The sequence below is a fragment of the Pangasianodon hypophthalmus genome, chromosome 21 (genome assembly GCF_027358585.1).
Source record: "Pangasianodon hypophthalmus isolate fPanHyp1 chromosome 21, fPanHyp1.pri, whole genome shotgun sequence".
Lineage (NCBI taxonomy): Eukaryota > Metazoa > Chordata > Actinopteri > Siluriformes > Pangasiidae > Pangasianodon > Pangasianodon hypophthalmus.
The window spans coordinates 13,418,614-13,442,733 of record NC_069730.1 but is presented as its reverse complement, the minus strand read 5'-3'; the positions used below and the strand labels follow the sequence as shown (position 1 = coordinate 13,442,733).

The window sequence follows — 24,120 nt, the reverse complement described above, 5'->3', positions numbered from 1 at the left end:
TGACAGCTTTTCTCTTTGTGCTAGTTACCTGGGTTGGGCTGCAGATACTCTGACGTTCTGGACAACACTTCCACAATGGCCTTACTGGTGATATCAGCCTTCTGTAAAACACACAGGGCAGGGAGATGGGAAGGATGGTGTGTGAGACATGACTTAAAAGTTATGGCTGGTTGACAGTCAGTATACCTACACCTCACACCATTAGGCAACAACAGACAGGAGCTATAATTAGAGGTGTGCATAGGGACTGGATCCCATGGCAGATTTGACAAAGAAAGGTCATGTTCATTAACATAGAAGTGCTTTGGACATGACTTTCTGTGGGAGCAGGTGGGATTTGTTTAACTTTCTACAGGAGCAGGCAAGACTAGGCAAAATGTTTGCGGTAGGGGTGGGACTGGTTAAACTTTCTGCAGGAGCAAGGACGATTGGTCAAAATGTTTGCAGAAATGGGTGGGATTTGTTAAACATTCTGCAGGAATGGGCATTATTGGTCCAAAAGTTTGTGGCAGTGGGTGGATTGGGTAAGGTTTATGCAGTAGCAGGGAAGATTGGTCAAAATGTTTTTGGGAACGGGAAGGATTGGTCAAAATTTCTGCAGGAGCAGGAGGGACTGGCCAAACCTTCTACAGGAGAGGGTGGGATTGATCAAGCCTTCTACAGGAGAGGGTGGGATTGATCAAGCCTTCTACAGGAGAGGTAGGGATTGGTCAAACTATCTGTGGGAGTGGTTAGGATATTAAACAAATGTTTGCAGTAGGGGTGGGATTAGTCAAACTTTCTGCAGGACCAGACAGGATTGGTCATAATGTTTGCAGTAGTGGGTGGGATTGAAATGAAGGCCTCAGGAAGGGGTGGGCACATCTAGAGTTGGAGTGGGCAGGATTGGTCAAACTTTATGCAGGAGAAGGCGTGATTAGTGAAACTTGCCGCAGAAGAGAGCAGTAGTGGTCAAACTTTCTCCAGGAGCTGGTGGATTAGTCAAACTTTCTGCAGAAGGTGGGCTGGTCAAACTTTCTGCGGATTGAGCAGGACTGGTCAGACTTTCTGTGGGAGTTGGCCAAACTTTCTGCAGGACTGAGAGCGATTGGTCAAACTTTTCACAGTAGTGGGCAAAATTGGTCAAACTTTCTACAGGAGAAGGTGGGATTGGTCAAACTTTCTGTAGGGCTGATAGTGACTGATCAAATTTTCTGCAGGAGCAAGAGGGATTGGTCAAACGTTTCTCAGTAGTGGGTGGGATTGGTCAAATCTTCTGAAGGAGAAGGTGGGATTGGTCAAACTTTCTGCAGTTGTGAGAGGGATTGGTCAAACATTTCTCAGGACAGGACGGGATTGGTCAAACATTTCTCAGGACAGGGCAGGATTGGTCAAACATTTCTTAGGAGAGGGCGGGATTGGTCAAAGTTTCTGCAGGAGCGTCTAGACTGTTTTAGTAAAAATAGTTTTTCGTAAATGCTGCTTTGCTGGTTCTGTTTTAAGTCAGTGATTTTATATGAGGCAGGTTCTGATTATATTTGTTAAGAACCCTTGGGGTTTGGAAAGGCACATAAATGACATCTATTATTATTTAAAATGACAGCTGTACAGAGCTCTGTCTCCTGCTAGAGGAGGTTCTTATTTGCTCCTCACCCTCTCCAGGTCCTTGAAGTCTTCATCCAGCTTAGTGCCTTCCGCTCCTCCTACTTTCTCACTCACCATCTGGAAAGAAATATACATGTAAAAAAAAAAAAGTACATACATACATAGTATTTTATACACAAACACAGGTAGGGGACACTAACAAAAGGCAAAGCAAAGACAGAAAGAAAGGCTGAAAGAGAGAGAGATGCAATGTGCACCAAGAAAGTCATCTATATGAGAGTCATCTATATGAGAGTCATCTATAGTTATCTATAAGGCCTATCTCCCTGTCCTTCATAAAGTTTATTATACTCTACAGCACAAAGAAGACAGCTTTATTACATAGCCACGCTTCCAAGATCTCCTGGAATGCATGAACACTGAACCCAACATGTGGGGACTTGCCCATTAAGGCAAACCACAGGAGACATTCACACACAAACTAAATCACCTCCACTGAATCGTGGGCCACATTCTACAGCGAAAACGCCATTTAAGTAAGAGGTCATAGTGAGTATAGTAAAAGTTTTATGATGGTTTAGAGTGTGTAACACATTTCATCCTTAATTAGGACTGTGATTGTTTCTCTAGAATAAAAATGAGTGTAGCGTTACAAGCTCACCATTTTCTGTGTCACATGATGATATTAATATCACTTTAGCCTGCAGGCCTTCATTACTTCACTTACCTGCGGTTCTTTCATATTTTGCCATGATGCTCAATATGTGTGTAACCAAACTGTTAGCTCTGAAATCTGAAACTCAGTGATCCTGATTGCATGATAAGATTTTAACCAAACACTTTTGCAGTGTAGTAAATTGCGTCTCTGCTTAACCAGACTGAAAGCTGATTGCAACTAATCTGCACATCACTTCATTCAATACGACAACCAACTTCCTGCCTTGGTCAAGGATTACAGCTGCTTTATGCAAAAGATGGTTGCCGTATCAAAAGAAAAATAATTAATTTCATATATACAATATTTTTTCCTTTCAATTTCAGCAATAATAACTCTATGGAGCTAAGTGGGCAATGAGAACACTTCTCCATTATTGCACAACATCTAGAAAGGCTTATTATCCATCAAAACTATTTCAAATCCTGAGTCACTCAAAATAGGGCATTAGTATTTGAATGGTATGTATGGTGTTGTGAATGAGGACTTGATATATACAGTGTCCCTATGGATGAGCCACCACTGTCTGATAATCAAGCTGCATGAAACAAGCAAGTAACAAACAATCTCTTTCATATTTCCTGCCTTCCAACTGTAGGGTTCATTCCATGTTTGCACAATGTTCTTGGTGTAGCAAACACAGAAAAGCAAATACTTTCATTGTTGGTAAAGACAGAAACAGTCACTTTTGCAATCACTGCCTTTGTGATCTCTCACATCTTAGTGTTTCCAGTGTGAAGGTTTAAAGTTCTACATTTACAGACCTGGTAGGCTATTATCCATTAATTCTAACCACATTTTTTTACAAGCAGGTTTTAAACAGGAGTCACCACATGCAGTAGAATCAATGGTGACCTTTCAATTTGTGGTCGATAATCTGCTGTCATTTACGTCAGGATAATTTGTTGACCTAAAAACCTTGCACAGCAGCTTTCCTCGTCTACAAAAGAGCTCTTAAACTCACAAACCATACAAATAATGTAATAGATAATGAACTATAATAACTAAATGAATATGAGTTTTGAAAGGCACTGTTACTATCTGTTTTGCCTGCAGGAATATTTTATCAAGTACTCAGTACACGTCACACTGATTATACTCTGACTGAATGACATGTGTCAGTAACACCCTGTACTGGGCCTGCACTCTGTCACACACACATGTTTAAGTCAGAAGGAGAGGTCTCTTGTGGCAAGCTACTCTGGCAGTCAAAGCAGAACAGCACAACAGAGAGTTTATAGTTCATACGAGAGTGCAAAATTCAGGCTCTGAAAAGACGCAACAACAGAGAATGTTTACTCAGTTCTGACACACCCAATTCAACTCCTCACAGGCTTTGTAGAGGAGTTGAATCCGTTACACCGATTCATGAACCAAATCGGGGGAGTTGAATCGGGGGAGTTGAATCGGGGGAGTTGAATCTGACTCATGGATTCGATTCAACACGCTCGAGTCAACATTCCCATCCAACTGTCTGATCTAACATCCCAATTCAACACTTCCTGATCCAACCATCCGGATCCAACCAATCCTGCTTCACTTCAGCAAAACACTAGGCCTTACAAACATACATTATTGTCCTCAAACAACATTATAACTCCAAAACAACATAAATTCCTATCTCTACATCTTAGTGACACAATCTCGGCACGTCAAATAGTGCCCTACTTCCTTTTCCCCATAAACGCCAGAGTATACTGGTATTATGTACACTTTTTCCATTCATAGGACACTTTTTCCTACAAATTCTTGTTAGATCAAGATTATTTCTTAGCTCCGGTCCTAGAGGCCCACTGTGCTGCAGAGTTACGCTTCCATTACACACCTGACTGACCTCAGATAAGGCTTGACCATTGGATAATGAGCTGAATAAGGGGTGTATGGGAGTAGGAAAAGCTTGAACCTCTGGAGGGAAGTGTGCCTCTAGGAATGGAGTTGAGAAACTGCTTTATGGCACCTTATTTCAACACAGTACCTCCCTAAGCAATGCACTGTGGGATTTCATGAGCATGATGGTACTGTTCAGACATGACGAATGTCAAAAATACTATTACGTTCTTTAGGATATTTGTGCAATAATGACATTCTTTAACACTGCTTTGAAAATATATAATTTCACCTCAAAGCAGTGAACTGAGTATTATTAGCACAGGTGACTAAAACAAAACAAGTTAGAGCTTCAGTAATTTTACTCCACCTCTTGCTTTTTCTGTCTGATGGGGTGAAAGCCACAAATTCTCCAGCTATGCTCGTCTTTGTGGCTAAACGATGGCTGATCATGTGTAGACAAACCACAATACCTACACAGACAGTTCCTTCTTTCCTCTGTATCAGCAATGCACATACTCTCTGCACTCTTGGCCATGTTTGTTTCTACCCATGCGTCATGAGCATGAGTGACTCATGCTTACGTGTTTAACAAATTTTTACAGTAAGTGCTTTGTATAAATCTGTGCATGTATCTGTCCTGAAATACTCAATCCAGCTTCATCTGAGCAGCTGCTAAAACACAAACTGAGCTGGTCAAACTGTTACCTGTGCCATCTGTTATTTTCCAGCTTCCTTATTACTAAAAGTTTCAGATTTTTTAAAAATTGCCTTACTGTTGTGTTATCTTCTTAAAACAACCTGTGTTGAAGTAGTAGTGGGTATTCATAAACACTTTCCATCTGCCAGCAGTCATCAAGCTGGCCTGTCTCTTCAGCAGGGAAAAAAATTCAAACTTGTTAATTAACATGAGCAAAAATCCACTCTCAACAAAACTCAACAGCATCAGGTCTTTGACTGTTGGTTAAAGACCTAGTTTACTTATAACGTAAGTAATAAGTTATATACTCCTATAAAGTTGTTGTTCTTCTTTCGTTTGCTCCCATTAGGGGTCGCCACTGCGATAGCCAATTTTGGCAATCATTTCTAACCCCCCCCCCTAATGTAGTCTCACCAATTCCATCCAGCTCTCACTCATCTCATGACAGCTACCATCCGGGAAGGCTGAAGGCTAATGTGCGTCCTCTGAGACGTGAAGCTAGCTAACTGCATCTTTTCAATCTGCTGCTCAGAGTGCAGCGTAACACACTCAGAGGAAAACGCTTTCACAGATTGCCTACTCTCGCTGTCATCGACGGGGAATTTTTTGCCAATTTTGCTCTCTCGGACTCCTGGCCACGGATAGCTGTGGCTTCGTCAGGATTTGAACTTGCGATCTCCGGACGAAAGGGTGAACGCTTTTCTGTTGCGCCACTCGGGAACCTTTCTAACAATTTCTAACATTTGCAAACTCTGGCTAACAACTGTGACTGTAACAGAACCAAAAATGAATTTAGGTTGTAAAACAAGAGTAATTTTTCAGCTGCTATATGAAAAGTAATCCTGACTTTTTATATTTATATTTACTGATTTGGAAGAAACATTTCTGAATGAAACGAAGTGAGACAGGCAGAGCAGAGAACCATCTACCGTATTTTAATCAATATAAACCTTTGTTTTCTAAATAAATTATAGTAAGTGTTAGGCTTCCCAGACCATAATTCTAATTTTATTTATTTATTTTTAAAATACTATTATAGTGCAGTACACTGCCTTGCTTTTGAGTAAATACATTGGCTCTCAGGAAGCCAGAGCTACACACAACAACATTAACATAAATAAATAACACATGTTTCATCACAATGAAAACACACAGAGGCTGCTATTATATTAAGTATCATGCACATTTCACATTTTCTAGATTACTGAGTTGGTTATTGAGTGAGGCAGATCCACGCGTAAGCCGGATACGTGTTAACACGTTTCGTATGAGAACAGAAGAAATCTTGTTGCACTCTGACATTTGGCTGTAAAAATAACGTCATATACTGGTTAAAGGTTAAACCACGTACACTGCATGGCCGAACTCTGAGTGACGTGAACGAAGCTTTGTCAAACCCGCCTATATGCACAAAATACAATGACTCATCAAGATGATTCATCTGACAAGATTCAGAGGGACTGAGGGTGTGAAAGCGAGGGACAGAAAACAATTAATGAAGAGAGAGAAGGATGGCCAGTTTTTCACCTTACATAACTGGACGCATGAAATGTCGAAGTAAATGACTCAGCTCTTTTTAAAGCAGCTATGAACTAGAAACACTGCTATGTAACAAAACTTCAAATGCCACGTGTACGGTGGCGTCAGGTGTAATTATGGAGCCATTGGCTGGGTGTTGGCTACAATATTATTTACCACATCACACAAACTCACAGCAGACTTCAGGGCTCGGGCCTGATTTATTGCCTGATTAACAACCTGCTTCACAGAAGCTCTGACTGGGTCAGAGAGCAGGATCCTTGTTAGAAATGTTACAATGCATAGATCTGAAGTTGTACAACAGGCTTCTAATTGTTTTACGCTACTATGGATGTCCACCAAAGAGGTTACACCATAACGCTGACAGCTTTGGCCTTAGGAATACTTGCTTAATGTGTCAGCCTGCATTAAAAAAAAAAAAAAAAAAAAGCAGGTGTGTACAAGTTCTGTGGTGAAGAAAAATCTAAATAGATCCAAGTCTATTTTGTATAGATGAAGTGATATTTAAGAATATTTTATTCATTCACACTGTTTTTGGTAAGTAACGGTTGGGTGACGTGACAAAAAATATCAGGTCTAAGAGGTTTCTAAACAATTTTCCAGCAATACAGTACTGCATTTAAAAAACAAACAAACATAAAAAAAAAGTTTGATACTTTATTTAAAGTCTACAAAATAATATTTTTTAAATTTCTAAAATACATTATCTGTTTATAAAAATAAATAAATATATAATATTTAACACTAAAAGGATAAAAAAAATGTAGAAATCTGTAAAGATTTTACAGATAAACTTTCTAAAATTTTTAAAGTTATTAATTTTTTGTCAAACCAGCTGTTTCTATTATTAAATAAAAAGTACAAAAAAATGAATCAAAATATATCACAATATCTAACTGTGACAAATTTGATTGCAGAGTCAATATTAGATGATCTGACTGCCCAGCTCAATGGGACAACATTTGTACATTTTGTACAAATGAATAAAAATGCAGGTTGCCAGATCTCATTAAATTAATTTTAGATAAAACCAGTGAAGAGGGATCACATCAGCATGGAAACATCCCTCAGTATATTTCCTCTGATTCTGACAGATGCATTTTGTTTATTTGACTCCAAAATAAAGATCATCCAGGTTTCAGATTAGCGGACACTAGTGGTTAAGGTTAAGCGAATAAGGTTCTGGACTACTGATCAGAAGGTCATGAGTTCAAATCCCATGACCGCTGGGCAACGCAGTTAGCCCTCTGTGCTCGAGGGACACCGTCTCATGGCTGACTCTGCGCTCTGACCCCAGCTTGCAGCTACAAAGCAGGGAATTTCACTGTACTACATCTGTGTATGAGACAAAGGCTGCCTCTCTTCTTTGTCCTTCTTCAAGTTTCCCTTAAATATTGCACAGCTCTAATATCTCGAATATATACAACATTGTGCTGTCTGACACCTAAACTCAAAAAAACTAAATATCATGATTTACACCACAACATTGTTGAATTCTCAAGTGTGATTGCTCAGAAGGTGTTGATTCATTTTCTATAATGACTGTTCTGTCTGTAATCCAACAGTAATTCCAATCACAGGGTTATATCAATGCATTCTAATGTGTTATCGTTTCCATAGTAACAGCTCATTCACAGGGATTTGTATGGTGGTCTTTCCACATAACCAACATAATCAAAAGTGTTGTTTTTAACAAAGTTGATAAAGTTTTCTGAAAGGAGCCATTCATGCAACATTTATGGAAGGATGTTTCAGTGTCAGCGCTTTGTAACGGTCCGTAGGTTTTCCAGCACGATAGAGTCTTCAGGACAGAGGACTTTGCTCTTTTGCATTTTCTTAAAATTCACTTCGAGAGAGAGAGGGGAAAAAAAAAGAGGCTAGTGAGTGAATGAATGTTTATAGCTGCTATAACATAAGTGATAACAGGATTCTAATTTGTTTTGCGGACGTTCGACTAGATTAAATGTAACTATAAAAGGATAAAAAGTACAACATATTCATTAATAATTAATAATGGTGGTGTAAGATGAGTAAAACACTTTGGGACATCAAATCACCATGCCATTAATTATTTTCCTATAACAGAACACCTTGGCATATTGTTTTCTATATGTATCATGCAAATGCCTTCCGTATTGTGATATGATATTTTTGCATGATGCAGCAGTGCATGTACTAGGAAGTAAGAAGTCTACAGTCCAAATGTCCTATTAGGTAATACAAGATATCCTGGGGGAAGATTAGATACAGATGATTTACATAGATACAAAGCACATACACATTCAGGTTCTGTGAAACACTCCAGACTCCAAACACAAAGGTTATACTGTAACACAATGCAGAACAGTTAGCCTATCACACCCACGTGGTCATGTGACTGCAAAGTCATTCACAATTGTTCAAAATGTTATGAATGTTTGTTGCAGATTGGATTTAATGACTTCATTCATAAAATGCAACAAAATCTTTCTCACTCATCTCATTTCCGACAAACGTTAATGTGAGGTTGGGTAACACACCCGTCTCTCTGGGCTTTTCTTCAGGAATTACAAGAATTCACCAGCCATCTTGCTGAAGAGTCTTTCTTAGCACTTGAAGACTTCACGTTTTGTTTAGATCAGAACAAAACCTCAGCCCAATGTCGAACAAAAACGATAGGTGATTATCAGACTCTGTCGTTCCTTCTATTCTTCTAAAGTTCACGTTTTGTTCCTGGTGAATTAAGACTTTCGAACGTGGTCTTGGTTATAGCAGTGTGTGAATAGCGAGCCTGTCACACCTGCCATATTTCTGAAGCTAATAACACAGTGCGGGAGGCAGTTCGTCATTTTCAGGCTGCTAATGTGGATTTTAACTAGAAAAAAAAAATTCAAAAGGAGAGTGTTTCGACTTTTATTAAATGTTAAACGTTCTTCTTTCATGAAATAGGTTTGACATTTTTAACCCACTACAGCAGGGACCCATTTTATGTGTTTAAAAAAAAATTCTACAGATCTATCTATTTGAATATGGATGAATACGAGCCACTGGCAGGAGAAAGAGCAACAATTTGATTTTAATCTGTTTTAGTCAAATCCAGCATTTGATTATCAACTATGAGTAGGCGAAGTTACATTTCTGGATATTTGTTTTGTTCTGAGAGCGAGATTAACTGTATAATGGTTAATAATCGAATGAAATAAGCCTAATTCGTGAGCTACCAGAAACGACCAGTGATAACCATCAGTGATAACCATCAGTGATAACCATCAGTGATAACCATCAGTGATAACCATCAGTGATAACCATCAGTGATAACCACGCCCTGCTCTCAGCTGCTCTCCTGTTGTACATTGTGCTTGTGCAAAATAACGATTTGATCGTCCCTACACAATCACACTGTGATGACGTTACTCTGATTATATTATATTACCAGACCTGTTCACCTTTACGTATTTTGTCTAAGAGCTCCACAGTTTAACATCAGAGTACGCCTGTATAGGTCATCACTCAAAAACACCAAAAGATCTGTTTTTTTTTTTTCTCCAGTGAAATTCAAACATCACCACAATCTGGCATGATTTATGTAGGCATTATTAGACAACTTCCTGAAAGCCCCGCCCCCTCCCCCGCATCTCACACGCCCTCAACTGAACTCACAGAACTCCCTCTCTTTCTGTCATGGTTACTAGAGAATGTTTTGAGTTTGTTCAATTTATTTTATATCGTTAACATCAGTTTCAACCTAAAAAGATGAAACAGGCCTTTTTTTTGACTGCTGGTGTCCTGCACCGGTCACTGATGCATTCAAAAACTCTAAGCAGCAGCATCAACAGTGAACAACGTCGGCCACGTGGACAGTAGTCAAATGAATTGTAAAAGGATTATACTGAACATGTACCGCTATATATTTTCTTTTAATTACTGAGGAATCACCTAAAAATCCACAATCCAGCTGAGTTTTCGTGATCTGTTCCCAAGTTAACAGCTGGTAATTACTGTTTAGATTCTAATGGCAGAAGTAACAAGTTAGAATTTAATGTTTACTAGTAAAAATACAAGTTTTCAATTCAATTCAATCTAATTTTGTTTGTATAGTGCTTTTAACAATGGAAAAATATACAAATTCTGGATATACATTTTAAATGTATAAACTTATCCCTAATGAGCAAGCCAGAGGTGACGGTGGCAAGGAAAAACTCCCTGAGAAGACATGAGGAAGAAACCTTGAGAGGAACCAGATTCAAAAGTGAACCCATCCTCATCATCCTCATCTGGGTGACACCAGATAGTGCGATTATAAATCATTTATCCTCTATAACTATATTCTGTATAGTCGATTGCCTTAACAGGAACGTATGAGCGTATGAGCATCAGAGTCATTTCTGAATTCATTATAGTTTTAACATCTGAAATCTTTTGTATTATATCAAACTGAAGTTATTAACTGTTCAATGATGGAGACTTGAGTGCAAAACTGTTCTTAGCAACTCCAGTCCTAAAGCTATTCAAAGAAGAACATCCACAGCCATCTTCATGGTTTCTATGTGTACCATTTTCCTTGTCCGAATTGAAATTTTAGATATCTGTAATTTAATTTTTTAGTCTGAATTATATGTCCTACTAGTAACAATTACATTTTTACTAGTCTAAATTCATAATGAAGATATTTATAATTCAATTTTGACGAGTCATAAAATCGCCAGTGACTTACACTAAAATCCCATCTCTCATATTCATAATTCAATTTTTGCAAGGAAAACATGTAATTACTAGTAGAAATTAGAACTGCAGATGTCTACATTGAATGCTTGACTAGGAAAAATTCCAGGTCCTCGTATCCATAATTCAATTTTAGTTTTATCTGAATTTGAGGTATCTACAATTATAGTTTTGAGATCTGAAATTACACATATACTGAATGTGAATTTAGGTCAGGTTGAATTACAGGTGTCTGCAATTATATTTTTATTAGTCAAAACTAAATTGTGAATGTTTACTAGTCAAAATTTTAATGTAGTTATCTGCAATGTGAATTTCTACTGGTAAAAAACTGAATTTCAGATCCATAATTACATTTTTTGCTAGCAATACAAGTCAATTTCTATGACTATCTTCAATATGAATTTTGGCTAGTAATAAATTTAATTAAGCAGAATATGCATAATATTTATTCATATATTTATACTTACAAATAACAGCTTACAAGTTGAATCAATATCATTTAAAATGTTGATTAATTGATTTAAAAGTTATTTGTCACTTAATCATCGTTTTTAGCTAAAACGATGTGGAGACCCAATTTTTCAAATTGGTCTCGAATGAATCTCGAATGCTCAGAATATATATAAACAGACAGATATGAATAGATCATTCAAGCCATTGTACACATAGGTTTGTAAGAACTCAAGAGCTCAAGGCTTCATAGGACAAAGCAACTATAATATCAAGGGTTTTAAGGGAAATAATACATGGCTGTAATGGTCTTCGCTCCCATTTGTTCCTGAAAACAGTAAATACAGCACAGACTGAATGACGTGGCAGGAGTTAAAACAATGTGTAAACAGGCCGGAGTGAACAATACAGACTGACGACTGCACTCAAACCAAAACCAGAAAAGCTAGACGAGACACTGATATCATCCTGAAGTGGGCATGGGACAGGGACAGCAGCTTAAACAGCATCATACTATACTGTGCCAAGAGGCTTCCTACTGGATATATGATACACTGTGCAGGGTGTATACAGGTTCCAATACTGTATACTCAATATAGTTAAGTTTTATAGAAAAGCACCATTTGAGATATAACTTAAGTACCACCAACAGCTAGCAACATCCAATCTACACGTATAAAGAAACATGCTACTGTCCCAACTATCTATTGCCAGATTTATGTTTAGAGCTAATGTAAACGTCCAGCATGAATAACCTGGCATCGAATGACATCCAAGATTTATTTTGTATTGAAATTCTGAGTTTTTTTTTTTTTTTTTTTAAGTTTCATCATGTTTGTCTATCTTCACTTTCGTTAACGGTTTCCTACACTACCGTTAACGTAAGAAACAACCTGCTATACTGGAGCCAGTGTGATTCAGACCTGGCTTCATCTTTACCTAAAGAGAGCAATGCAGCAGCGCTTTAGTCCTTTTGTCTGTCCTCTCTCTCTCACCTCCTCATCTGTACACTCTATATTGAAAAAGTCAACAGCATCACGCTTGTCATCTCAGAGATCGCTAACTAGCCGAGTCTCTGCTGTAAATCAGTGCAACTGCATTGTGTAGTAGAATTGCATTCTCGATCTTTAAGTCCAGTGTCCACAACTACGATGGATTTCTCATTAATATGGACATTGAACGTTGCTGGAAAATGGCAAGCGAAAAAAAAAAAAACTCTTTAGATTTTAGGAGCTAACTTATGTTGAAATTTGTTCTCCTATTGAACTCCATTGTGTGTCACCCTGTGATGTCATCAGGGCACACAACAGCTAGCTTTTCACAAAAAAACAACCAAAATACAACGCCGATCAACAAATTATCCTTAAAATCTCTGATTAGAAATATATTTCATGTGCTTCTGGAAAACTCTACATAGACTGGACCTCTTTGCCAGCTGAACTTATTTCCCAGCTTCCTCATTACTTGTCACTGATCAGTATATGGTGAAGATTTCCTAATGACCTTACTGTTGTGTTATTATCTTTCAAACAACTTATCTTTGATACTGTGACTTGACTTTAAGCCCTGTTTCAGTCCACCAGTTGGACCTGCTGGACCTGTGCTCAGGCATCTGGACAGATTAAGCTGGATTTCTAGCAGGCTTAAAAACTGCAATTCCAGGCTGCATCTTCCTGAATAGCCTGAGGTTACACAGATTTAGCATATGACCCAAACTCGATTAAAATGAACATGACATGCTGAATAACCAGCATTTTTCACAGGTATATCCTGTAGGGTGAAGCACAGAAGCTGCAACTCGACTGTTTTTAAAGAAGCAGCTGTTTATTTAGCCTCAGTGTAACTCAGCTCTACAGACTGGGCACAAGTTAGAAAGTTAGAAAGTTTCAAAGTAACCACACTCACCTGACTCGCTTTATAAAACTGCTTCTTCAAGCCAGCGACAGACATCTTTGCGTCGGCTTGTCACTCTATACACCAGGGAAAATGTGAAATTCGTTCCTGTCTCTTTGGTTGTTACAAACACACACAACTCCAGCAACACTTCTTCCTGCACCAACACCTTCACAGAACCCACACGGTGGCTCTATCTTTTTCGCCTATCCGTATTCCGAAAATCCCACCCCCTCTAAGTGATGATTGGGTAATACTTCATACTGACAAGCAAAGCCACCAATTAAACAGCGTCAAACCCACAGACTTATGAAAGGTTCGCCAATCATAGAGCAGAAGGCGGGATTTCTTGCTGAAATGAGGACGTGCAGTATGCTGTGCTACTTCCTGTTCGCGGATTTTTATTTATTTATTTATTTATTTTAAACAAGGTCCTGTTTGTCAAATGTTATACTATTTGTAACAATCGTTTAAAAACATATCCGACACCACATTTTAATATACTTTGTAAAAATATCATTTGTTTACCTTTAGAGAAATATGAAACTGGTTTGGGATTTGACAGTCATCTTACTAAGACTACACTTTAAATACTAGTTCCCTCATCCTCTAAAACCACTAAGAAATAATGTTTTTTACCTCCTACGTGGTGCACAATATTTACAAATAGGTGCCTAAGGTAACAAAGGTAACTTCCGGAAAGTCTTAGAAGGCCACGTAGAGACCACGCCCATCGCGTGACCACGCCCTCTCTTCCTGTAGTTGCTTCTCCTGCTTCTCAAACCTATAATTTTGTCTAATACTTGTCATAACCATAGTACTGTGCAAAAGTCATGGACACATGCAAAGAAACGCTGTAAAGCAAAGATGCCTTCAAAAGTAATGAAATTAAACCTTTCTACATGAAGAATTACTATAACATATACAAATAGCATATGTACATACACACAGATCTATTTTATTATTTCTATTGTTTCTATTATTTCTATTGTATAGGTATTTATGGAAATTCTTTTCTCTTCTTTGATGGTAGTCCTCCTTCCTGTGCGGCTGTGTCAACTTGAATTTCCACTACGAGGGATCAATAAAAGTCTTATTTTATCTTCTTATCATCTTATCTTAAAGAGGAGTAAACAGTAATACACTAAACAAAGTCAATATTTGATGGGACAGCCCTTTGCTTTTTAAAAATAAATATCAGTACTCTCAGGTACAATTAGTACAAATTTATAAGGAGATAATCTGTTAAGTTTTACAAAAAAGCTTGAAGAATCTGCTACAGTTCTTCTGGAGACTTTGACTGTCACACTCGCTTCTTATTCTTGCAGCAAAACCCATTTTTTGTCTGAAACATAATATGCTGCTTTCTTTACTGACATACAAACATTTTTCTGTAACATTTCATTTTTTTGTTGGAAAAGTAATATTTGGAAATATAAAATGTTTTTGTACTGACTCGCTAACGCAGAAGTCATAAAATAAAAATCTGTACAAAATTTTTATTAAAAAAATAATAAGATGTCCAAGACTTTTGCACAGTTCTGAATAATTGTATTTCTCCATTTGAAACAGCAGTTTTATATTTCAGTATTATTAACTGACCAATTTTTCTTTTCATAAACCAAAAACTCTTTAATAGTAGAAAAAACCCACTTTATTACATTCCTTAAAGCACATTTTTTTACATGGTGTAACAATGAGATGAACTGTTATGAGATTCTAACATTTTGTTATAAAATATCCAACAGATGTGAAAGGAAAAAAACATTTTTTAGGCATTTCTATTGTGTTAAAACAGACCATGACAGGTAAACCAAACAGGACAGGTCTGGTGGACACGCAATTATAAATGGACAAAACAGCTACAGTCCAACCAGACTAGCTCACATAAAAACAACATACATCAATGAATACGATTCAGTTTTTATCTTTATTTTTTTAACTAGTTCATAGACTATACCTAATATAATTCAGACTCAAAAATCTTATAGTTTAACATTAGAAGAAAGAGGAAAGGTCTTTGACACTTTGTGCTTGACATTCACAAAAATATATACTGTATAATATATATAGCTACAGGACACAGTGATTGAGGATACGGGTCTCTTGTTCGGTGCAAAAAGTGGGGTGCCTTTATATGTGTGCATATGTGTATGTGTGTTGGTGTGTGTGTTTTGTGTCTGGTTGGCAAAGCTAGGAGACTGGTAGAACAGAGACCAGCTAGCTCCCTGAGTGATTTATATAAAATGCTCATTTTTGTAACAAGTGTATGGAAAACAAAAAGGTTTTTTTCCTCTTACAACCAATAACCAGAACAAACTAAGCACACAGAGAGATTAGTCTGCTTGTGATGTACATGAACGTTCAAAAATGATGACATAGCATGCACCTAAAACCAAAATAATTATACATCATTCACAACGCAGCTTAACGCCATCCATACTGTGCAAACCCTCCTATTAGTGCTAATGACGTATTCATTTCTCAGTAGGTAAAGACTTCTTGAATGCTTCAGGCTGCTCAGAATTTGAGATAGTCCTCGTTGCAGAACCAAAAGTCTAGGGGTGGAGCTGGACCTGATCCAACTCCTCCTGTAAGATTAACCCTAACCCCTAAGATGCTGTACAGCATAGAACAACAAACACACGTATCCAGCCTTATCCACCTGGACTTATGGTTCCGCAGCGAGGGGTGCTTGCAGATTACACTGGATTTTCAAGAAGTTTGAACATAACAATATTGGAAAAACATCTGAGTAGTATCCGAGAATTATCAGAGTGTATCAGAGTGTTCGATGGTAAAGACTACACTAAGCCCTTACTCAGGGGAATGCTAAGTTTCCTTTCAGCATGCTGAAGTGTGTGAGTAGGAAGAGAGGTGTGGAGAAACAGGAAGTGGGACACTGAAACAGGTAAAAGATAGCCACAATTTACAAAATAATACAGCGAACAAACCTGAACATGTCCTGACTTCAGCCTGACCCTGTATGTGTGTGCATATGTGTGTGTCACATAATGACAGTCATCTTTTCACCAATGGTAGTCCATGCATCTGCTCTCAGAACAGTCCAAACAGCATGTCAGTCATTCAGATGCTTGTTAGACTATCAGCCATGAGAAAGGGTGCTTGAATGTCCTGCATGTCCCTGAACATGTCCTTCTTCGCCATTGGGCCAAAAATATGCATATTCTGGAGTGTCATCATGTGGGCTCACAATGAGCGTCCATTCTGTCGAATATTACAGAGCAGTTCACAACAAGTGGTGCCCAAAATACTCAGGAAAGTGGAATATCCGATTACAGCTGTAGCGTTTTTCAAAGAGAAAGCTCCTTGTTTGCACCGTCTAGTTCCTTTCTCCAGTTCATTGATCCTGGCCAAACAGGAATTCCCATGTCCAGGCCCCGCTCTTCCTCTATTCCTCTATTCTCTATTCCTTTTACTCCTGCTATGTCTTCTACTCCCCTCTCCGTGTCTCTCTGTGTCTCTCTGTTCATATACACATGTGTATCTATTTATATGCATCCTTAAGCAAAATATCTATAAATGAATGCATAAATTAAAAGGAACACAATTTTTACACTTTCTTCAAGTTGCATTTACAAGGACAGATACACTGGGACTGAGGTTTCTCATTGCATTTTAAATAATAAAATCAAAAGTAACTTAAGAGCAGCACCGAATACTGTCTGAACACTCATGCCTGAGGAAGTGTGAGCTTGTACAAGCCTTACTACTTTGCCTGACGTACTACCTTGTGACACATTTTTATTGCACACTATAAACTATGCCAGCTTGTAGGGTTGGGCGATTTGGCAACTACGTCATATTGAAGACAAAAGATAGCATGATATTTAGAAGGGCTAGCCAGGGGTGTAATGAAACACATAATTCAAACTTTATATGATACAATACGGTGGTGTCACGATGCGATACATTTTCAATACAGCAAAAACGAGCATGGTGTGCATACATGGCTTAGGTTTTCATTTTCAGTTGATTAAAACATTCAGCGTTGTAGAAGTACAGTAATTGAAATGTAATAATGACAGTATTTGTGTGATTCATTCAGACTCGTAGCAGCATATAACAAAAACAAAAAGCTGTGGATTCGAATGTAACCAAAATGAAACGTAGCTAGCTTCCACTGGTTTGACTCGCAAGGGGGAGTGTCCTATTCTGCTGTTAGCTAGCTCTCCCTTCAGAGTCACGCAGCTCTCTGTAGCCCTAGATGTGTTTCTGAATCCTGCGTTCTCCACTACCGAATACGAACTTCCCAATTACCATGGAGATTTCTTTAGCTTGGGACGAATCGTAGATTTATAGCTGCCTGAACGGATTTCTCTGGCTAGTATACTAGCGTATTAGTGCGTGAAAAACATTAGCTTAGGACAAACGTTTTTTGTAAGCCTCTCCTGATTTGAGATAAATAGGAAGTTATTTCTTCAGACGTAACATCTGTCATGTGATATAAGTGGTATTTTATGACGAATAGTCTACAAAATTTGGATACACAAACAAATCAAATTGAGAGCCTTGTATTGCAATCTACGATGCACCATATCACTACACCCCTAATGCTAGCATAACAGTATTGAACCCTTGAAGTCATACGAGTTGCACTTTGATTTTATGACTACAAAAACATACAATTTAACACGAAAAAAATAAAACGTTTTGTACAGTAATAAATTTAGGTAGTGTTTCACTGATGATACCCATGATATTTCAGAAAAGTGTATTGTAACAATTCATCATGATACCGATATCGGTATCATATCAACATCATCATATCGCCCAGCCCTACTAGCACATTAATGTGTTGATCGTGGAGGTTGGTCCTTTTGGGCACTGACTGGTTTCCAGAAGATTCTTGATTGTCACGTGTAACCAACATGGGTTTCGTAAAGCATTTCCGCGAACCAAAGTGCAGTATGTACATTCGGTCGCATAGTAAGTGCTGTTATAGGGACATACATTCATAATTAGTCCACAGAGTTAAGTGTAAAGGGGAAGGGTACTTTATTAAGGTAGTTTTATGTCAGATGTTATCGCACCTGAGCTGGGTGATCAAAATTTTCTGGTAGAAGTGCATTGAGAAAAGGACCAGAATAAACATCTGTACCGGCAGAGGATCCCTGAGGACAGGATTATGAACCTCTGCCTTAATAAATATTCCTAAATAAGACGAAAGTGCTTTCATGTGTCATACTGGTGGTCTTTTTTTTTTTAAAAAGGAATATGTGATGTGTTAGTCGTGTGTGTAGAGAGGAGTACCCTGTGTTGGCCCCTGTACTAATTGGTGGTGCTCTTTGTACACAAGCGTAACTAAAAACACCAGATTGTCTGGGCTGCTAAGAGGTTTTTACAGGTTTCGATTTCTTTTTTTACGCTAAAAAGTTTTCACACCTCAGGCCTCCACTATTCTTTATATTCCTCCATTTTTGACATCCTATCTTTCACACATCCTCTCTCTGCAACAGAGAATCTGGTTCTCTTCCTCTTCTGCCACATCAACACCCTCCCACCCCCCTTCCCCCCAACCTCTCTGTCCTCGCCTCTAACTGTCAGTGGAGTCAGGGAAGTTGATCTCACTGCCAAACACTTCCCTGTAGAGAGGAGGGAAGCTGTAGGCCGTTTCAGGGTGAACCAGCCGGAAAAACTCCAGCTTGTCGATGTGGAGGTTACAGATCGACTTCATCTGCGGCAGCTTGGACGCCATCTACGAAGCAAGGGATCAAAAAAAGAATTGCAGAATTAGAAATGGTTCTGAAATTTATGAATTTATGAATTCACATTATTCTGTAAATACAAGGTGTCCCAAAAGTCTCCATAAATAGGAGAAATTAACACTTTTTTGCAAAATGTCTAAAATTTTTCATACTTAGTTTATATACACTATATTGCCAAAAGTATTAGAACACCCCTCCAAATCATTGAATTCAGGTCTTCCAATCACTTCCATGACCACAGGTGTATAAAATCAAGCACCTAGGCATGCAGACTGCCTCTATAAACATTTGTGAAAGAATGGGTCGCTCTCAGGAGCTCAGTGAATTCAAGCGTGGTACCGTGATAGGTTGCCACCTGTGCAATAAGTCCATTCGTAAAATTTCCTCACTACTAAACGGTCAACTGTTAGTGGTATTATAACAAAGTGGAAGCAATTGGGAACAACAGCAACTCAGCCACGAAGTGGTAGGCCACGTAAAATCACAGAGCAGGGTCAGCTCATGCTGAGGCGCACAGTGCACAGAAGTCGCCAACTTTCTGCAGAGTCAATAGCTACAGACCTCTAAACTTCGTGTGGCCTTCAGATTAGCTCAAGAACAGTGTGTAGAGAGCTCCATGGAATGGGTTTCCATGGCCGAGCAGCTGCATCCAAGCCTTACATTACCAAGTGTGGTGCAAAGCGTCGGATGCAGTGGTATAAAGCACGCCGCCACTGGACTCTAGACCAGTGGAGATGTATTCTCTGGAGTAACGAATCACGCTTCTCTGTCTGGCAATCCGATGGACGAGTCTGGGTTTGGAGGTTGCCAGGAGAACGGTACTTGCCTGACTGCAATGTGCCAAGTGTAAAGTTTGGCGGAGGGGGGATTATGGTGCGGGGTTGTTTTTCAGGGGTTGGGCTTGGCCCCTTAGTTCCAGTGAAAGGAACTCTTAATGCTTCAGCATACCAAGACATTTTGGACAATTTCATGCTCCCAACCTTGTGGGAACAGTTTGGAGCGGGCCCCTTCCTGTTCCAACATGACTGCGCACCAGTGCACAAAGCAAGGTCCATAAAGACATGGATGAGCGAGTTTGGTGTGGAGGAACTTGACTGGCCTGCACAAAGTCCTGACCTCAACCTGATAGAACACCTTTGGGATGAATTAGAGCGGAGACTGCGAGCCAGGCCTTCTCGACCAACATCAGTGCCTGACCTCACAAATGGTCAAATAGAAGAATGGTCAAAAATTCCCATAAACACACTCCTAAACCTTGTGGAAAGCCTTCCCAGAAGAGTTGAAGCTGTTATAGCTGCAAAGGGTGGGCCAACTCCATATTAAACCCTACGGATTAAGAATGGGATGTCATTAAAGTTCATGTGCATGTAAAGGCAGACGTCCCAAAACTTTTGGCAATATAGTGTGTGTGTGTGTATATTTATATATATATATATATATATATATATATATATATATATATATATATATATATATATAAACATATATACTCAGATAGCCTTTAAGAATGCCTTTCACAAAAAAAGAACATATTGAAATCATTCTCATGGTCGGCTCAGGAAGCTGTCGCAAGGTTGCGATGGACTTTAACAGGAAACATGGCAAGCACATCACACACGACACTGTTGCTAAACTTATTAACAAATTAAAAAAGACTGGAAATGTTGAGGACCAAATGAGAAGTGGACGTCCATGAACACCAACTGTCCAAGGCACAACCAACGTGCACTCCATAGTTCTGTGTTCAATTTCATTGACATGGTCCCATATGTCCAGCAGGGGGTGCTAGTAAGAAACTATTTAACAAAGGTGGAAGGTGCTTCTCAACCTCATGGCTCTTCAAGTCAGTTCCAGGGACCCCAGTGCTCTGTGAAAAATAGCCAGGGTGTCTGCAATTTTTACATGTTGCCACCGTTCCAGATTAGTTTGTAGATTAGGTGGTTGGAGGGAGTCAAAAACAAGCTGTCACTTTCCAACATCCACAACCCAATGCAATCTATATCAACCTGACTCCCTCCACTTCTCTGCTTGTATAGCTCCACCCAAAGGCACGTCCATTCTCACAGGTACTTCTTAGAATTACTAGAACTTTCTTAATTATAACCTGCTTAGCAAATAGGTTACATAACATTCCTAGCAAATTAAACTGCGTCAACAGCTTTATATTCTATAACCTCAGTCACGATATTAACAAATAACCCACAGTTCTTTTGCCATGTAAACATAAATGCTAATAATTAGCAGCATGAATTACAATTAACCCAAAAAACTCTTCATCAGCTGAAAACTCCTCTCAAAGCTTCACAAAAAATAAACATCTGTGACTCAAGAAAAGTCGAAGAAATGAGGAAATGCTAAAGAAAATTCCTAAGAAATAGCTGCTGAAGTTTTCTGGTAACAGTGAGCAGATGAGATGGAACAATTCTTGTTCTTGAAGTGGAACAGATAAATTGTGCCACATTTTAATTTTCTTTTACATACTGTTTACACACTGATATAGTATTTTAATTTTGCAGGCTTGCTCCTTGACTCATTGACGTGTTTTTTTGGTAAAAAAAGAGAGAAAAACGTCAGGTCGGCGATCTCCCTCACCTTGTCCAGTTTCTCTTGACCGCCTCCCCCCATGTGCAGGCTGTGCTGCAGGGCCAAATAAACCTTCTCCTGCAGCTTTTGCACCTGCTGACTCTCTGTTAACCACGGGCGATCTGAGAGAGAGACAAAGAGAGGAGGAGGAGAGAGGCGAAGGTGAAAGAGGTGCAGGAAATCATAGTGTACGTGTATTTGTGTTTGGTAGAGTTTTCTTATTAGACATTATAACATGACGCAGTAATCTGTATCTGTATTCAGATTTAAACCTGATGTGGGCGTGGCACAAACCAAAATATGTTTTTTTTTATTTTTATATGAACTCTACCATTATGTCCCATAATAGTGCACCTGTATTTGTGTCTATTTAGAACACATTATCTGTTCATATAATGCATTCCTAATCTGTTACATCCCTAATACTTGTGTGTAGCTTACCAGGTGATAGCAAGATGGCGGCACTGAATAGGGCCATCTCTTCCTCGCTCAGCTGCAGGCGACACAGACCCTTGGCCAACTCAAAGATGGCATTCACCAGGTCATCACAGCCTACACACACACACACACACACACACACACACACACACACAGAGTATATCAATGATTAGGCCACCCTGCGCAGAGAAGAAGTAAAACTGATTAATTCATGAGGCTATCATCAACATGTGATTTGCTCCAAATCAGAGGAATCATTTATGTCCCTCACTCAATAGTTTATTTTTAAAGAAATACGCCAGCATTTTCAACCTAACCTCTATCTACTGCATCTGTCCACGAAAAAACAGCTTATTGAATTTACGTAATTCAAATGTGTACATCGGTTCCATGTGATTGAACTGAACTGCATTAACACAATTTGTTTTCGTACATCCAACATGATTTGATCATGTATTTTCAAAACCCTAAACCCAAAACCCTAAACTCTGTGCTCTCGCCTGGACTGAGGATCCAGTCCAGGTCACTGGTGGGCTGCACCAGCCATGTTACCACGGTACTATTCTACCACACGATTTAAACGATGTTAACGTAATACTATAGTTATTTATTCCCATCAGAGCCAACATCCTTGCAAGATTTTAGAATGTAACTGGTTTATGTCAGTCTACATAATTCAATCCAGTAATTGGAAACTTGTTTAAATCAAGTATAGTATAAACAGTGAACTCAGGTTTTGCTGAGAAATGTAATTTTTTTTTTATGTAAACTATATGTAATATGTTCTCTTAAATGTGACTGACCACATATTCCGTTTTTTTTTTCTTTTTCTTTTCAGTTTACTCTATCTGCTGCATCTGATCTACAGGTGTGTGATTACCACAGACGAGAACTAACATGTTTCCCTTTACAGAGAAAAGACCAGCAAAACTGTTTCCTCAGGAAGTCACGCATAATAAAAGTCTAAGGGCATTGATAAGGCAATTGAAATTTCTGTAGATCACATTTTTGAATTCTTCAGGTTCCTGGAGGACTGGTGGTTATGCCACGGCGCTCTCACGAGTCCAGTCAAGGCCAGGGAACCAAATCCAGCCACTTGGGTTGCATATGACAATGCACGCCAGTGCCGGGCCTAAGCCTGGATAAAATTGGGGAGGGTTGCAAATGCCCTAAAAACTGTGCCAAATCAAACATGCGGACCAATGATCCGCTGTGGCGACCCCCAAACGGGAGCAGCTGAAAAAAGAAAAACATTTTTGAATTTTTCTGTCAAAGGTATTTCTAAGCTCACGTCTGTGTCTGTATACTTCCATCTTTTAGAGATGGGGCTACTTTTTCAGAGGGAAGAAGAATATTACTAAAATAGTCAACGTAGCTCAACTTCACCTTAGCGTAAGTAAATTAGAGCCCGCTGATGTTCAAAAGTTGGATATGATATACAAAAATAGCTTTGGTAAGACTTTCTCTTGTGTCCATTTTAAAAGGAATTCAAAAAGTGCTTGTAAACTTCTACTATAAATGTGTTCAAGTAAATGGATAGTCTTCTCTTAACTCAGTAACAGGGAATGTGCCAAGATTGTTGCTCATGGTAATCAGACCTACACTGCATATGTGATGGATATGGATTAGGTTGAAAAATGCTGGAGTACTGGTTTAACACCATTAACATTGCAGCACTTAATATCACTGAGAAAGCACATACAATACTGCAAGTGTGTATTGCTGGAGTTACACTTTCAAATGGATGAAAGTGACAGTCCATGATTCCCCAGGAATGCAAACACTTACCTAGTGCTTTAAAGAGCTGAGGGCTGGCAAACTTGCCGTCGAAAAGCATTGTGTTGTTGGTGGAGTTGTACGCACGGCACATGCGGATCAACAGAACCTCTAAGCAGCCTGGAAGTGTTGACATAGAGACAGCGAGCCAAAGAGATAGAGAGGAGGAAAGGAGGAGACAT

General features: G+C 38.9%; 2 protein-coding genes across 2 annotated transcripts in view; both read right to left on the bottom strand.

The window, feature by feature from the left end:
- The window catches only part of sh3gl1a (SH3-domain GRB2-like 1a), a 30,672-nt gene extending 17,030 nt beyond the window's left edge, over positions 1-13,642 (bottom strand). Inside the window, exons 1-3 of the mRNA XM_026925322.3 lie at positions 13,425-13,642; positions 1,633-1,701; positions 29-101 (exon numbers count right to left, since the gene is read on the bottom strand). Of these exons, the coding sequence (XP_026781123.1) occupies positions 29-101; positions 1,633-1,701; positions 13,425-13,469 (187 nt within the window). The 5' untranslated portion in view covers positions 13,470-13,642. The remainder of the gene's footprint in view (positions 1-28; positions 102-1,632; positions 1,702-13,424) is intronic.
- Positions 13,643-14,990: 1,348 nt separating this feature from the next.
- rorcb (RAR-related orphan receptor C b) overlaps positions 14,991-24,120 on the bottom strand; it is a 31,924-nt gene continuing 22,794 nt past the window's right edge. The window contains exons 7-10 of the mRNA XM_026925873.3: positions 23,951-24,058; positions 22,166-22,276; positions 21,734-21,846; positions 14,991-19,131 (exon numbers count right to left, since the gene is read on the bottom strand). Coding sequence (XP_026781674.2) covers positions 18,970-19,131; positions 21,734-21,846; positions 22,166-22,276; positions 23,951-24,058 — 494 coding nt within the window. The 3' untranslated portion in view covers positions 14,991-18,969. The remainder of the gene's footprint in view (positions 19,132-21,733; positions 21,847-22,165; positions 22,277-23,950; positions 24,059-24,120) is intronic.